General features: G+C 43.6%; 5 protein-coding genes across 6 annotated transcripts in view; 2 read left to right on the top strand and 3 right to left on the bottom strand.

Annotated features, from left to right (window-relative positions):
* LOC118407668 (tropomyosin-1-like) overlaps positions 1–13,998 on the bottom strand; it is a 1,169,601-nt gene that overhangs the window by 865,469 nt on the left and 290,134 nt on the right. The window lies entirely within an intron of this gene.
* The window catches only part of LOC118407610 (zinc finger protein 25-like), an 865,280-nt gene that overhangs the window by 592,798 nt on the left and 258,484 nt on the right, over positions 1–13,998 (top strand). The gene's annotated exons all lie outside the window — the stretch shown is intronic.
* The window catches only part of LOC118407627 (zinc finger protein 525-like), a 976,997-nt gene that overhangs the window by 713,448 nt on the left and 249,551 nt on the right, over positions 1–13,998 (top strand). The window lies entirely within an intron of this gene.
* On the bottom strand, positions 264–5,730 carry LOC118407640. The gene is made up of 7 exons (XM_035808149.1): positions 5,524–5,730; positions 4,175–4,348; positions 3,689–3,748; positions 3,217–3,404; positions 1,929–2,076; positions 1,340–1,412; positions 264–968 (listed from the first exon to the last, which is right to left on the bottom strand). The coding sequence occupies exons 2-7, from the start codon at positions 4,334–4,336 to the stop codon at positions 790–792; spliced, it is 810 nt and encodes a 269-aa protein (XP_035664042.1). The 5' UTR covers positions 4,337–4,348; positions 5,524–5,730; the 3' UTR covers positions 264–789.
* LOC118407612 (acid-sensing ion channel 4-B-like) overlaps positions 5,910–13,998 on the bottom strand; it is a 10,782-nt gene continuing 2,693 nt past the window's right edge. The window contains exons 3-12 of one of the 2 annotated variants that reach the window (XM_035808113.1): positions 13,658–13,756; positions 12,931–13,081; positions 12,325–12,423; positions 11,894–12,031; positions 10,775–10,927; positions 10,181–10,325; positions 9,642–9,698; positions 8,963–9,113; positions 7,095–7,186; positions 5,910–6,580 (exon numbers count right to left, since the gene is read on the bottom strand). In XM_035808113.1, coding sequence (XP_035664006.1) covers positions 6,384–6,580; positions 7,095–7,186; positions 8,963–9,113; positions 9,642–9,698; positions 10,181–10,325; positions 10,775–10,927; positions 11,894–12,031; positions 12,325–12,423; positions 12,931–13,081; positions 13,658–13,756 — 1,282 coding nt within the window. In that variant the 3' untranslated portion in view covers positions 5,910–6,383. Of the gene's footprint in view, positions 6,581–7,094; positions 7,187–8,962; positions 9,114–9,641; positions 9,699–10,180; positions 10,330–10,774; positions 10,928–11,893; positions 12,032–12,324; positions 12,424–12,930; positions 13,082–13,657; positions 13,757–13,998 lie in introns of both variants that reach the window. The other variant, XM_035808114.1, reaches the window with a different exon arrangement.

Genomic DNA, 13,998 nt, shown 5'->3' with positions numbered 1-13,998 from the left:
AAGGTTTAGATTTACTAGGGATTTATCGACATTTACCCGCCGGTAAAGGTGCAAATATACCAGGCATTTACCCGCATGGTATAGCGGGTAATGTTTGCCTGATTTACCCACATTTACCAGGTTCGTGTAAATATGCGTTTACCGAGATTTACCGTATGAGGCCCAAACCACTTATTCTAGGTGGTGATTAGAAATTAACTGTAAATATTTCCTCATTACATACTCTCAGCTGGATACACATCTCATACTGCATACATAAAATATCATATAAGATATACGGGAGAGTTTTTTTTTATAATCAATCATGTGCACTACATGAGATTTGGTATGAGTTTGATATAGGAACTTTACAAAAACATTATACGAATTAAACGACTGCATACCGATTCCTGTATTGTTCTCGGGACACTTTGTCCAATTCATAGTAATTTTATATCTCAATTTATAGTCATTCATCTCTTTGAAGCAACAAGCTTAAGTACAATTTGCGCAAAGTGTCCTCCTGGAATTTTTCTTTTGTAATATTTCAATGACGGTAATATCAATTAATTACAGTTGTAGTTGCCTAAAAAAAGAAGCTTCCTTCTCAGCAATTTTAGTTCTGATCACCGAATCCAATCATTTCCTCGTGTTACATGAACATCAATCCTTTATAACGACGTATTGACGCGTTTAAAATCAATATAGAAACCCTCATCCAATAAGCAAGGGCGCCGCCATCTTTCTGCATCCTGGTACTTTATGACGTCATCCAGACCAGGTGGACACCATTTTGTTTTGTTCTGTTTTTCACACGGAATCAGCAGGAATCGGGCCTTTCTTCTCTTCCTGCACACCTGGCGCTGCACCTGAATCCACCTGGTAGGCAGGTGGCATCTGTGCCGGGTAGTACAGCTGGACAGGTGCACCTGCACCTGCCGCACCTGGATTCTGGGCCACGAACACCTGCGGTTGGCTCCCCTGGACGCCTGTAGCGGCAAGGAAGGAAAACGATAAACGATGTTTCGTATTAGATTATCTGGATTGAGAAAAATTTAATGTGCCGATACAAAATCGAATCAAACTCTGTTTTACAGTAATGGAAACGGATACGATGTATGACACATTTGCTAAACAGTTTAATATAACGAGTCTAAAATCGACGCTATTTAATCTATTGGGAACAGGTAAAAGTATGATAATCAGAGTGTAGATTTACCTCTTTAGGTTTGAGTGTACTTCATACACAAGTCGACAATTTTCCCATACTGAAACTTTCTGGCTGCCGGTTGCTTACCTTACAACGCCACAAGCAAAATACATAAACACACTAATAACAACGCTAGTTATTATTACAAACCCGGAGTTCCCTGCATGATCACAATGTTTCCTTGCGTTCCGTCTGGCACCGGCCCTGCAGCGTAGATCACTGTCTACAGAACAGGTACACAAAAGCACAAACAGCTAGTTCAGTGGAATATAACCAGCTGCTGCCGCGACGAAGGTCGAGAAGCTGGATAAACAAATAATAGAACAGATGCAGAAGCTGGTGTGTTACGCTGAAGGGCGGTCATGTGTTGATTCAGATACAAACCTCGTTCGCGTGCATCATAAAAAAAATTATAGTGTACACATCAACAACATATTCGGTGCACGTGGTTGAAACAACTATAAACGAAAGCAAGCCTTCAACGCACCTACATGTAACTGCGGTCTCGTGTGAGTAACCTTGTGGGACATTTAAACTGAGCAAACCCGAAAACACAGTGTGTGAGTTTTTCTGGTGCCTTTAGTACCTCCCGAAGTCTTTCGACCATGGGCTAGCCACTTGCTATTCTCTGTGAGGTTCCTACTTAACCCTAGCCTGTGTCTCAAACTTTGTAAATATTTCTTAATTTTACAAAGGGCGGAACGTTAGATAACACCGACATCTTGTCTGCAGTACCCACCTGTCCCGCACCGCGTCGCATGGTGCAGAGTCCGACGCAGCTCATGATGGACACCGCGAACCCGAGGATGATCTCAATCACGGCCAGGACGATGTTGGCGGCGTGCAGACCGATGGCGGACGGGCTGCAGTCGTAGGTTTTGAAGTTCCTGGCGGGACAGTTTGAACCTTGTATATACTTTTTAACCTATTCGGGAAACCAAATTTCTAAGTACTAAGCCAGAAAGATATCCGTAGTTGCGTTTCCGTGACCGCAGATCACCTGTGTCGCGTGATCACGCTGTATCACGCTGTTTTGTACGCGTTTTTAAAGCTTAAACCCTATTCAGACCGGGCATTTTTGGTCATCCCTGGACCGGGGGGGGGGGGCTTTTGGGGTCCTCCACTTCTAAGACCTCTAACTCTTGAACGACGTGCCGTAGGGCCATCAAATTTTCAGGAGATGATATCGACATAATATCTGACAAGTATTTGACGTTTGACGTTACATTGACGTAAGATGACGTAATTATGACGTCATCAATTTGGTTAAATTGGCCAGACCCATGAAAAAAGGGTATTCTCAGAAAACTTCAAGTTATACTACAAAATGTAACAACAAGTGCAGATAACAGAATAATAATGTTTATTACAACTTGTATTGACAATAGCAACATAAAATGACGCCATGCACATCAAAGATACGAGTTAGGCTCCGCCATATTAAATCCACCACCTTGAATTTTTAAAACTACTTTTTTGGCAACAAATAATCACAAAGGGCAAGGGAAATGGACTTAATTCATTCATTTAGATGGTTTTTGATGAAAAAATACCAGATAGTTACAAATTTCAAGGGATAATTAGCTTGTTATTCTTGATCTGGCCGTACGGTCCGCCATCTTCGATTTTGGGCTGATGACGTCATCAAATGATTTATGTATATATAAATATGAAAGATATGCTAAATAATATAAGGTTTTATTTATGTAACAAAATAGCAGTAATATAGCAAATAAATGTGAAAAATACATTGTTAGAACCAAAAATAGTGATTTTTGGCAAAACTGCCTGTCAACAAACGGTTGCTATGGCAACACGAAAAAATGGAAAATTTGTCAAACTTCGTAATATTGTTGCCAACAATGTTTTAGGAAAACTCACTAAATTTGGTGGCTTTAGCGTAAGGCGTTCTGGCGTTACAGGACATCAAAGTTGGCGCAGGCCTCAAAAGGACCCCCCCCCCCCCCCCCCGGGTCTGAATAGGGTTAAGCGTTTTATCGGAATTTCGAAGTTACGTCATTACTTACCACACTTCTGGGTCTGGGTATTGGTCCGGGTTGTTGTTGTGACGCTCCTGGGCGGCGTAGTAGGCGCTCCAGTCGTACTGACGGCAGCTGTCCACGTAGTGGTTCAGCACGATCCCTAACGCAGCGATGGCGATGCAGCACACACACGCCAGGATCACGAAAATCGATACCACCATGAACGCCACGATCTGTGGAGGAGGGGGGGGGGGTGGTAGTCAGACTCATGACTTTGACTTTGACTGCATTGTATTTTATCAGTGTTCCAATATATCTTTAAAAAGCGAAAAGAAAGAACGTGCATTGAAAGACCCACACCCACAAACACAAGCACGCAAGGACACACACACACACACACACACACACACACACACACACACACACACACACACACACACACACACACATACACACGTACAAACACATTGTCACACAGTCATACGCAAGAAATGATACTATAAGTTGCTTGACTTACCAGGCACTTATTTGTTGGTTTCTTTGCGCTGAAAACACCCAGAATGCCTGTCGTAAGTACCTGCAATGACATCAAGATAGTCAACAGAGATGGTGCAAGTAAAGATTCTTTAAATCATTAAATAATGACGGCTAAAGCAAGTAAAGGTCAAAATTAGGGACTCCAGTAGGGAGTGTTCAAATGTTAAAGGTTAGATGGGGTAAATGTTAAAGTTAGGGAGTGTCAAACCTATCAGTCGTCTCCTCTAGAAAAAATCATTGATAAAATGACTGAAGGTTTTCACTTCTGTATGTTATTGGGGCATACAATTGAAAGGTCAAAGTGCTAAGGGTTAAAAGTTTTGGAGTGCCAAGCCTACCAACAACTCGCTCTAGATGGGAGCGCTGATGAAATGTCCTTTGGCTCTCACTTCTCCATGTTTTGGTTATAAACTTGAAAGGTAGAGGTCTTAGGTTAAAGGTTAATGGAAAAGCCGAACCAACCAACCAGCAGCCCACTCCAGACAGGTGCGCTGACGAAATGCCCCAGGGCTCCCACGCCCCTAGCGGAGAAGTTGATGTCTGCAGCGACCCCTAGCGTCACGCTGAGGGAGCCCAGGACCACCATAGCCCAGCCCAGTCCGCGGACAGCTTTGGGTTCGTACGCCATGTCTTCTGCACTTTAAACAACAAACAAACACATTACATGTCAATAGCAAAACAATAGGGAGGCTCAGGCTATCTCTCTCTCTGTCTCGCTGTCTCTCTAAATCTATAAATCTATAAATGTATATATATATATATATATATATAGCCGATGCGCTCTCGCTTTCTTAAATCGCGCGCGCTGATGCTATCCGATCCATACAACTTATTTGCCGTGGCCTTACTGAGTTTCAGAGGTTAATGCTTACCGCCTCCCTTTCCCCATGTCCATCATTAAACCATCGAAACGTATCAAAAGCTAGACCTGATGTAAGATTGAACCACGTAAACCCCCGATCCAGCAGTGTAGTATGAGGGCCTACATGGGGGGTCTCCCACAACGCAGCGCTTAACGCTGAATTCAGAAGAACCCTCTATGTATTACGCAAAAATCAAGGAAGGCAATTACGCAAAATTCGGTTGCCTCGCTACGAATTGCGGGAAAAAATAGGCTGCCTTACGGAAAAGAGCAGGCAGACTCTCTAGTATTTACTCTATTCGCGTGCGTATTGATAGCACAGTACAAAACAAGGTCACGCGCCTGGGGCCTATAATCGACCTTGACCCCCTATTCCCAAACCCTATTCCCATACCGATATCATTACAATCCATCAGATGTTCTAAAATTACACATTCGGAAACACAGACACACACACATACACACAAACACGCACGCACACACACCACAAACAATACCTCCAGTTTTTATGGAGGTAAAAAGCCAAAGATCTAATCATTCCTCCATCTGCGCTTCTTGGAAACCCAAGTCTGAATCATATCTGGGATCCGTGCCATTAGTGGAGGCGATTCTCAAAGCAGATGTTGGGTTGGGAGATAGTACCAGCCTTAAGAAGTCCAGGGCCAATACTAAACACCCCCCCCCCCCCCCCACACACACACACAAACACACACTCACACGTACGCACAAATCGACTGAAACGTCTGCTTGGAGATTGAGAAATCACGACTATCCTGACCCACCATCTGCTCGGAGAATAGGCGGAGGCTGTACGAAATCCTCGCTCTGGCCCCCATCAACACACGTATCCGGTGACCGTGCGTGTATCGCATCCTACATCTTCTTGGCACGTTTTCGTAGCCAACAGTTATTAGACATACAGAAATACATATTAACATGTAGGCACCACTTACCCAGTAACGATGGTTCCCAGCGGATCTGACGTAAAGAGTCCGTAAACACACGGTAAACTGAGGACGCTCTGGCAGCGTAATGGAAGACCCCTCTAGACAGAACGTTGACCTCTGAAAGGTTGCTGTTCGTTGTTTCAAACGGAAGTAGACGTCATTTCCGGGCGGGAGGTTCGGGCTAGTTTTGGCTGGGGTTCAAGTTTGTCAATCTTTGTCCTCTGGTAACCTCCGGGAGCGACCAGGTTTGTGGTGAACTCACGATACGTGCCCAGAATAAATAAACGTCATAACGAGAAGATATCTGATGTGGCGATGTTGGGATGACCTATTTACAACAGCTGATCAGAGAGGTCATCGGATTTAGCACCCCTCCCCCAAGATCGCTCAGGAATTGGGATCAATGGTTTCCATATTTAGTTTGACTATGAAGGAGGGCATATCAATATCTCATATCAATAACTTGCTATCGGAGCGACTGGAATATTTAAATGATGGGTCAAGATGACAACAACAACATGGACAAATTCTCTCAGGAATTTAAGCAAGTGTATTTAAATGAGGTACAGCAGAATCGACCTAGAGCAGTAAAGGGGCGACCGACAAATAAATGAATAAAGCTACCTTTTCCACTTTTTCGAATTAGACTTATGAAATTTCATCTCACAGAGACATAAAGTTACAGCACAACTAAAGCGGCCAATATATTTACAATAACACTCAAAAACTCCTCCAAACCATTTCTACAGATACATGATATAAAATATAAAGTGTTGTATATTGTTAACTATTTACAGACAAGACTCTCACTCCGGCGAGCTCGCTCAGAATCTCGGCGTTACAAGTTTCCTTCGTCCCACAGGACGCTATTGATATATAATATTATGGCTTTTGCTGTTTCCGTCGCCGCTTTTTTTCAGTGATGCAGGTTCCACGTTAATCGCCAGAGGGCGCTGCCTCCTGGAGCAGTAGCGGCCGATCTTCAGGCCGAGGTACTCGGCAACCTCCAGGATGGTCATGACGCTGGCGCCGATAAACAGGCCCATCATGCCGCCCATGTTACCTAGGAAACAACAAACAAACAAACAAATAATGTTACATCACATCAACATCAAGAGACTAAAAAACGATAAGGAGTTTTCGTTAGTTGCCACTGAAGGACTATGGGAATTCTCAATGTAAGATGTGACGGACAAAGTAGTTAATCAATCTTCAAATAAATCAATGAAATAAGTTATAACTATTCCAATGTCGTATCTTTGTTATCTACATGTTGCTACATCGAAGTCAAGAAGTGGAGTACTGCAGGCATAACCCAAGAGATACCAAGTGAATAATAATAAGCCTGTTCTCAGTTTAAAATACAGATGTATTGTGTGCAATATATGTCAAACGTGAAGACCCCAAAGTTTAAAATAAATTCAGTTCTTGTCTAGCCGATGCCTTATACATGTCCACATTAGTGTTACGTAATTCGTGTGTGTCTCAGGGGTCATCAACTTGACACATAACATAAAGGTTTATCGCCTTGGGCATGAGCACTTTAATATGTGAAACGGCTTATTACTGATACGTACTTGCCAGCTGCCCAGAGTCCACCGCTTTCAGCTGTGAAATCTTCTGGTAGTTTAGAGTGTCGTAGTACACGTCAAGCACAATACCGTTCTCTCTGAAACAGAGTGGATCGATGTTTCATTGGTGTAGAAAACGCATAAGAAGAACGAGCCGGCAAATCTATGCTCATTTTCAGATATTTTGTAGGTTTTACCCTGCATTTCAACATACAGTAGAAGCCGCTTAATTGCACGACCTGATTGCCAGTGAACTTCGTGCAATTATCCGGCTGGTGCAATAATGCGAAGTTATCCAGCTGGACCGCACCGATTTGGGATTTTGAGATTTCGTGCAGTTAACAGAAGTGTACATTAATCCGTTGTGCAATTAACTGGCTTCTACTGCATTTAAATTGGTGTAAATTATATCTGCACCCTGAAGTAAATTTATGTCGTCGAACCTTCTCACTGGGGGGTCCTTAACCATGTAAATTCCCATAGGCAAAAAACTGTGTACTGAGACCTCAAGAGAGTGCGGCCTCGAGATCGAGATTTACACGAAAATGAGGCTCATGGTGGTATTGGTGAGGTTTTTTTACCTTTATTTAACCTTGAAAAATCTAATTATAAGCCGTTTTTAAGACTTGAAGGCTGGAGGAGGTCAGAGCTATTTTCTTCTTGATAGTACACAAATAATTTACAATTCAACATTCCGTAATCACTTTCTAAATAGTCAACATAATAACAGTTTCTCGGTATGTCCTTATATGCTGAAATCAGCAACTCCAGTAAGTAAAAATTCGAATGATAATTATTTGTCTGCCTTCTTTCATGTTTTACTAGTATTTGTTCTTACATGTTCTGTTGAGTATACCTTTTTATTTTAACTGTAATATGTTTGTACTTTATTTCTTTATGGATGGATTCTCCTGTCGGTTTTTCGACAGATGAGCAGGCAAACAGGCACTTGCCAGTGGGTTCGGCAACCTGTTCGCCTGACCTGCATATGACTTTTAAAGGTGAATGAGGGGTTTGCAATTCCTTCTCCACCCTCTCATCTACTGGCGCACTATGACACGAACTGCATGCCACGTGTAAGACGGCCCCAGCAGATGCAGGTTTGTTATTTGGAGTTTCCGTCTCCTAGGAGGACTTCCGACCAAGGATGCAAGGATTTTTTTATATGTGCACCTGGGCCCCGATTAGTTGAATCGTGCTACCTAGGAGTCTGAAAATCTCATTAAACAATAAACAATAAACAATAATGACAGCTTACCTGATGTAGTCCGGAGTGAGGTTGTAAGCGTTGTTGTAGCTTACCTGATGTAGTCCGGAGTGAGGTTGTAAGCGTTGTTGTAGCTTACCTGATGTAGTCCGGAGTGAGGTTGTAAGCGTTGTTGTAGCTTACCAGATGTAGTCCGGAGTGAGGTTGTAAGCGTTGTTGTAGCTTACCTGATGTAGTCCGGAGTGAGGTTGTAAGCGTTGTTGTAGCTTACCAGATGTAGTCCGGAGTGAGGTTGTAAGCGTTGTTGTAGCTTACCTGATGTAGTCCGGAGTGAGGTTGTAAGCGTTGTTGTAGCTTACCTGATGTAGTCCGGAGTGAGGTTGTAAGCGTTGTTGTAGCTTACCAGATGTAGTCCGGAGTGAGGTTGTAAGCGTTGTTGTAGCTTACCTGATGTAGTCCGGAGTGAGGTTGTAAGCGTTGTTGTAGCTTACCAGATGTAGTCCGGAGTGAGGTTGTAAGCGTTGTTGTAGCTTACCAGATGTAGTCCGGAGTGAGGTTGTAAGCGTTGTTGTAGCTTACCTGATGTAGTCCGGAGTGAGGTTGTAAGCGTTGTTGTAGCTTACCTGATGTAGTCCGGAGTGAGGTTGTAAGCGTTGTTGTAGCTTACCTGATATAGTCCGGGGTGAGATTGAAAGCGTTGTTGTAGATCTTCTTGGTAATTCGGTTGGGGTATCCCGAATACGTCACGGCCGAGCCATATTTGGTCATGGTGCAGGGGATGGGGCAGTCGCACCTCAGCTCTCCGGAAACCAGCTGGTCTGTTTATTAGAGAAAAATTAATACATACATGCATTACATAAAAACATACATACATACATACATACCTTATGCCCCCAACAACCAGGAGGTCAAGGGACTTGGTAGGTAGGTAGGTAGGTACACACATGCATCACCTTTATTTTGATTGGAAGGCCCTGTCGGCCTCATGAGATCTTCAACTAGGTCCAGTAGGAGGGTAGGTGGTCACGGAACGTACATAAATTGATACCAGAATAAATTGAAAAAAACACATATTTGAATCTTAAGCAATTCTCTAAAATGACATTCTTTGGACAACAAATCAATTCAGTTCATAGGACATCCAGGTAGTAAAGAGAAAGTGATAGACAATGAATAAAAGAACTGGATAAACTATCTTAGATGACTCCTTTGTAGTCACTGATGAAATATAGTGGATGGTGCACGGTTCGTCAGATAGTCTGTCTAGCTGAATTCATATTTATCCTTTACAATGTCTATCTCTTGTAAACTTCTGATGTTTTAGAAATGATACAAAAACGACTTACTTAAAACTCGGTGGACACATTGGTAGATCGTCTGAGGATCGCAAGGCGGCGCTGTACCTGTGAGGGTTTGAGAAAAAGTTCGATCAAAGCAGGTGTATGACTTCGTTTTTTTTAATATTTTCCGTGTGACCAGAACAGTATAATCGAATGTTTGCTTGTGACAATAACATAACCAGCCAAAGGTGGTCCTAAGTCAACAACACCTTCCATCCATATTCGGGTCATATTTCTGACAGGGTGTATCACATTTCTAACGGGGTGTAATCGCACATTAGGTCTAGCGTTAAGGTAAACAATGACTCTTAAATAAAGTACAAGTGGGATCAAATCAAATGCGATTTGAAGTCGGTACCGTCCCCCGCCCATTCACATGCTAGTCACTTGTACATGTCGAACACTTTCCCCATGCCCAGTGTATTTTGTATTTCTTTCCCAAGACCAGCCCATTGTACTAGCCGCGCCAATTTGGGCGAACTTGTCTGTAATGACAGCCAAACGAACATATGAATAAATATGAATAAATATGAATAAATGAATACCCGGTAGGAAGTAGGGAGTACACTGGCAGGCCTGCTCCACGTGACTACTGCGGCACTCTAGCTGGCAGGCCGGCAGGCTGTAGGTGTCGTGATGCCGCAGCTGCAGTTCCGCGCACTTCCCCCAGGGGGGCACGTGGTTACGGTACTGCAATAACACATCCATCAATCAATCAGGCAATCGATCATTCAATCAATAAGTTGATCAATCACAATTCCATGCACTTCGTCCGAGGGTCCACGTGGTTACGGCACTGTAATGCCTCATTGATTAATCAATCAATCAATCAACCAACCAAAGAATCAAATAGCGTGTCATCAGTGATCCAGGATATGTGTGGGAAATATGACATAATAAATCAATAAATCGACCAAACAATGAATCAATTAAATATTTATAGATTGATCAGCCGAAGGATAGAGTATGTGTGCACTGAAACGAGGCTTACGGTGGTAGTTTGGAGTTTAACAATACGTATAAAGCCGTCTACCAAGTGGGTAAGACAAAGTGAACAGAGATTCTATGGCGCCCAAATAATGTCTCAGATTTCGAGATCAATGTCAGGTAAACTTTGACACAGTGACGTCATGACTCACCCGTGTCTGCCTGACGGCCATGAAAGAGTGTTTACCCGGCGCAATCGCACTAGCCTGGCTGTCCATGACGGGCGGCTCTGATTGGTCGTGCAGAAGTACCCGGATGCCGACCTCGCCGTGACCGGCAATCATGGCGGACTCCGTGGAGTATTGCTGAAGGAGGGAAAATTCTGAGTCTTACAGTGAAACGTCTTATATCTTAAAGTCTAATATCTTAAAGTCTTGCGTCTTTTAGTCTTACGTCTTATAGCCTCTACGCCCTAAAGTCCAACGTCTTAAAGTCTTACGTCTTAAAGTCTCTACATCTTAAAAGTCTTAAGTCTTAAATTCTTACGTCTTAAAGTTTCTTCATCTTAAAGTCTTACGTCATAACGTTTCTATGTCTTAAAGTTTCTACATCTTAAAGGCATACGTCTTAAAGTCTTACGTCTTAAAGTTTCTACGTTTTAAAGTCTAACGTCTTAAAGATAGCTGAACAACATGCCAGGCAGCGAAGAAGAGGAACCATCAGAGGAGACGACATTACTTTCTCCTCCTTTGCCCTTGTTAGGCTCAGCTTGTGCTTCTAGCTTGTGACGTCAGCAATGAATCAAAGATAACTTTACGTTCCCCGTCGAGATCTAAGTAACTTTTCTATAAAGGTGACAAGGCGGAACCTGAGTTAGACATTTGCGGTAGAAATTTATCAAGGTGATTTTTAAGTCCGTATCGGCCGCCGTCTAGACGACTCAAGACAGCCACATGTTCGGGTGAAATCTATGACCATCAGAAATTTGTGTAATTTCCACAGTTGTGTTTGTCCCTACGTTTTATGGGGAGGCCACGTCCGCCACGTTTTTCTAAAAACGTTCAGGCTGTACAGGGCAGGCACGGCGCCCGTACTGGCACGTACGGGGGCGAATCTGCAGCCCGATGGCACACAAAGTTTTACCTGCACGTAACGTTCTACGTCGTGTCTGCGTGCTCCAAAATCCATCGCATTCTCTACGAATTCGTACGAAGTCGGTTCTTACCACTTTATTACGGATCCTAAACGATTGCCCTTAGCATTGGGTTGTGCCCTTAGCTTTAAAGATGATACGTAGTCAAAAACAAACAAACAAAACAAAAGAAACATACGTCCATGACGTCTAGAACCAAATGTAGGCCGTTGCTGCTGGGGAATCCCGTCCCCTCTGCCGTCTGCTTGAATGGACTGGTCCGGTCCCCGTTAAACGTGTAGCAGTTCCCGTACACGCTGAAGGAATGCGTGAAATTCTGAGGGGGAAAATAACATTTTTTTTTCAACATTTTTTTTTATTGCATGTCACAAAACTACACATACAGAGACAGAAAATAGACAACTGGAACTGAAAGAAGCTTGAATGTTTGTTTGTTTGTTTGTTTGTTTGTTTGTATTGCACACCAAGTAAACAGCCTCATTTCGAACCCGCCACCTCCCGGTCACGAGGCAAACACACTGCCGCTGCGCTACGTGATCCCACAGCACTGTTCATTGCATAAAATCCACTTATCTTTTCAACTTAAAACAAAAACAAACCAAGATGTACCTCGGAGTTGCAGAGCTGCCCCTTGAAAGCGCAATAGACCATTCTGGGCCATGCCATGTGGAACCCTCTCTGTCTGATGATGTCCGCTACGTTATAACTCTGAGGGAGGAAAACAGAGGACTTTAATAAAGTTTATTGCAAATTCTAGCCCGTGGGCTAATTGCAGGTTACATGAGAGATTCAGACAAATTAAAAACTATATCAAAGGTATCTACTCTGGTCTAAAACTAGTAAGAGCTAACTATAGATCCTGGGTTAATGGGCACTTGACGAGGAAAGGAAGTAGAAAATAAAGCCTTGATAGGAAAACAACATAATTAAAGCCTTGATAGATTTTAGCTACTTTGCCGCTCGGCCAAGGTGGCTCCCCAAAAGTTCTGAGTGAATATCGTGCATATAGGCGGGGAGACATCAAGAAAAGTGAAAAAAGTAGAAAGCCCAATAAAAACGCCAAAAAAAACGTACAAAAACAGCTGGAGCCTGGTTTCTGGATGGAGAGTAGCAAAGTGTACTATTTGTGGAAGCTTTGGGATGGTTCAAACGTACGGAGAACACTCCACCCTCAGGCTATCTCTTTTGCTATAGGATACGTATTTCCATGCTAACCGTGCTCGGGGTAGTCGTGGTGGAGGTCCCAGTGCCGTTGACAGCGGGCAGGTCAAGAAAGTCACGCAGCGCGGTCTCGTCCATGGAGCTGCCGTACAGCATGGGGGAGAGATACTCTAACTCCGCCATGGTCGCCTTGTCCAGGTCCACTCTGCAGTTGAAGGTTAGAGGTTAGAGTAGGGCAGGTGCTCTAGTTAGAGGCACCTGAAACATGTAGTACTCACACGCAAGCACACACACAGATACGTACGTACACACACGCCTCCCCCACACACAGTACGCACACACAAATACACACACCGTCACACAAACACAACCGCATGCATGCACACACACACACACAAACACAACCGCATGCACACACACACACACACACACACACACATCACACATACACACACACACACACACACACACAAACACACACAAACACATATACACACACACAAACACACAAACACAAGCACAAACACACACACACACACACAAATACACACACCACTCACATACACGCGCACGCGCGCGCACATGATATAACACACAAACACAAAGATATGACGAAACTCCAAAAGTAAATGTCTAAAACACTACAGTGAAGATGCTGAAGAATCTAAGTGTTCCCACCTGTTCAAGTTACATATGCTGACTGCCGGGAAGGTGTGTGTATGTGTGAGTGTGTGCGCGTGTGTGCGTGCGTGTGTCTGTGTGTGTATGTGAATAGCCCCACCTGTTAAAGTTACAGATGCTGACTGCCGGGAATGTGACCTCATCAGCGAACTCTAACGTCATGTCCGTGATGGTGTTGTACTGGAAGTAGTCCTGAAGCCTGGAATAACAGGGAATCAAGTCCATGGAATTACGCGAGGTGAGGATGGTCACATAGTTATTCTTTTTAGGCCAGAGGGGCAGTGGGTTGTTATCCACTGTGTCTAGGCCTCGGTATTGGAAGACGGAGCCCATCCCTCTCCTTCCACTGCCTTTTTGTACCTCCCCAAGTGAAGTCAGGTACCCATCTTTACACCTTGCTGGAGTGAGGAAAGTCATCCCAAGGGGCACAAGATGTAGCCT

This window comes from Branchiostoma floridae, unplaced genomic scaffold, assembly GCF_000003815.2.
Source record: "Branchiostoma floridae strain S238N-H82 unplaced genomic scaffold, Bfl_VNyyK Sc7u5tJ_1439, whole genome shotgun sequence".
Taxonomy (NCBI): domain Eukaryota; kingdom Metazoa; phylum Chordata; class Leptocardii; order Amphioxiformes; family Branchiostomatidae; genus Branchiostoma; species Branchiostoma floridae.
Note: the sequence above shows the minus strand (reverse complement) of the source record. Positions and strands in the feature narration are given on the sequence as shown.

What these genes read in the sequence shown, in the direction of transcription:
- LOC118407640 (XM_035808149.1), bottom strand. Translation starts at nt 4,336, where the DNA reads ATGGCGTACGAACCCAAAGCTGTCCGCGGACTGGGCTGGGCTATGGTG. An exon ending in AACCAACAAATAAGTGCCTG is followed by an intron (nt 3,405 to 3,688) that starts GTAAGTCAAGCA and finishes CCTCCTCCACAG; the next exon opens with ATCGTGGCGTTCATGGTGGT. An exon ending in GATCATGCAGGGAACTCCGG is followed by an intron (nt 969 to 1,339) that starts GTTTGTAATAAT and finishes TTGCCGCTACAG; the next exon opens with GCGTCCAGGGGAGCCAACCG.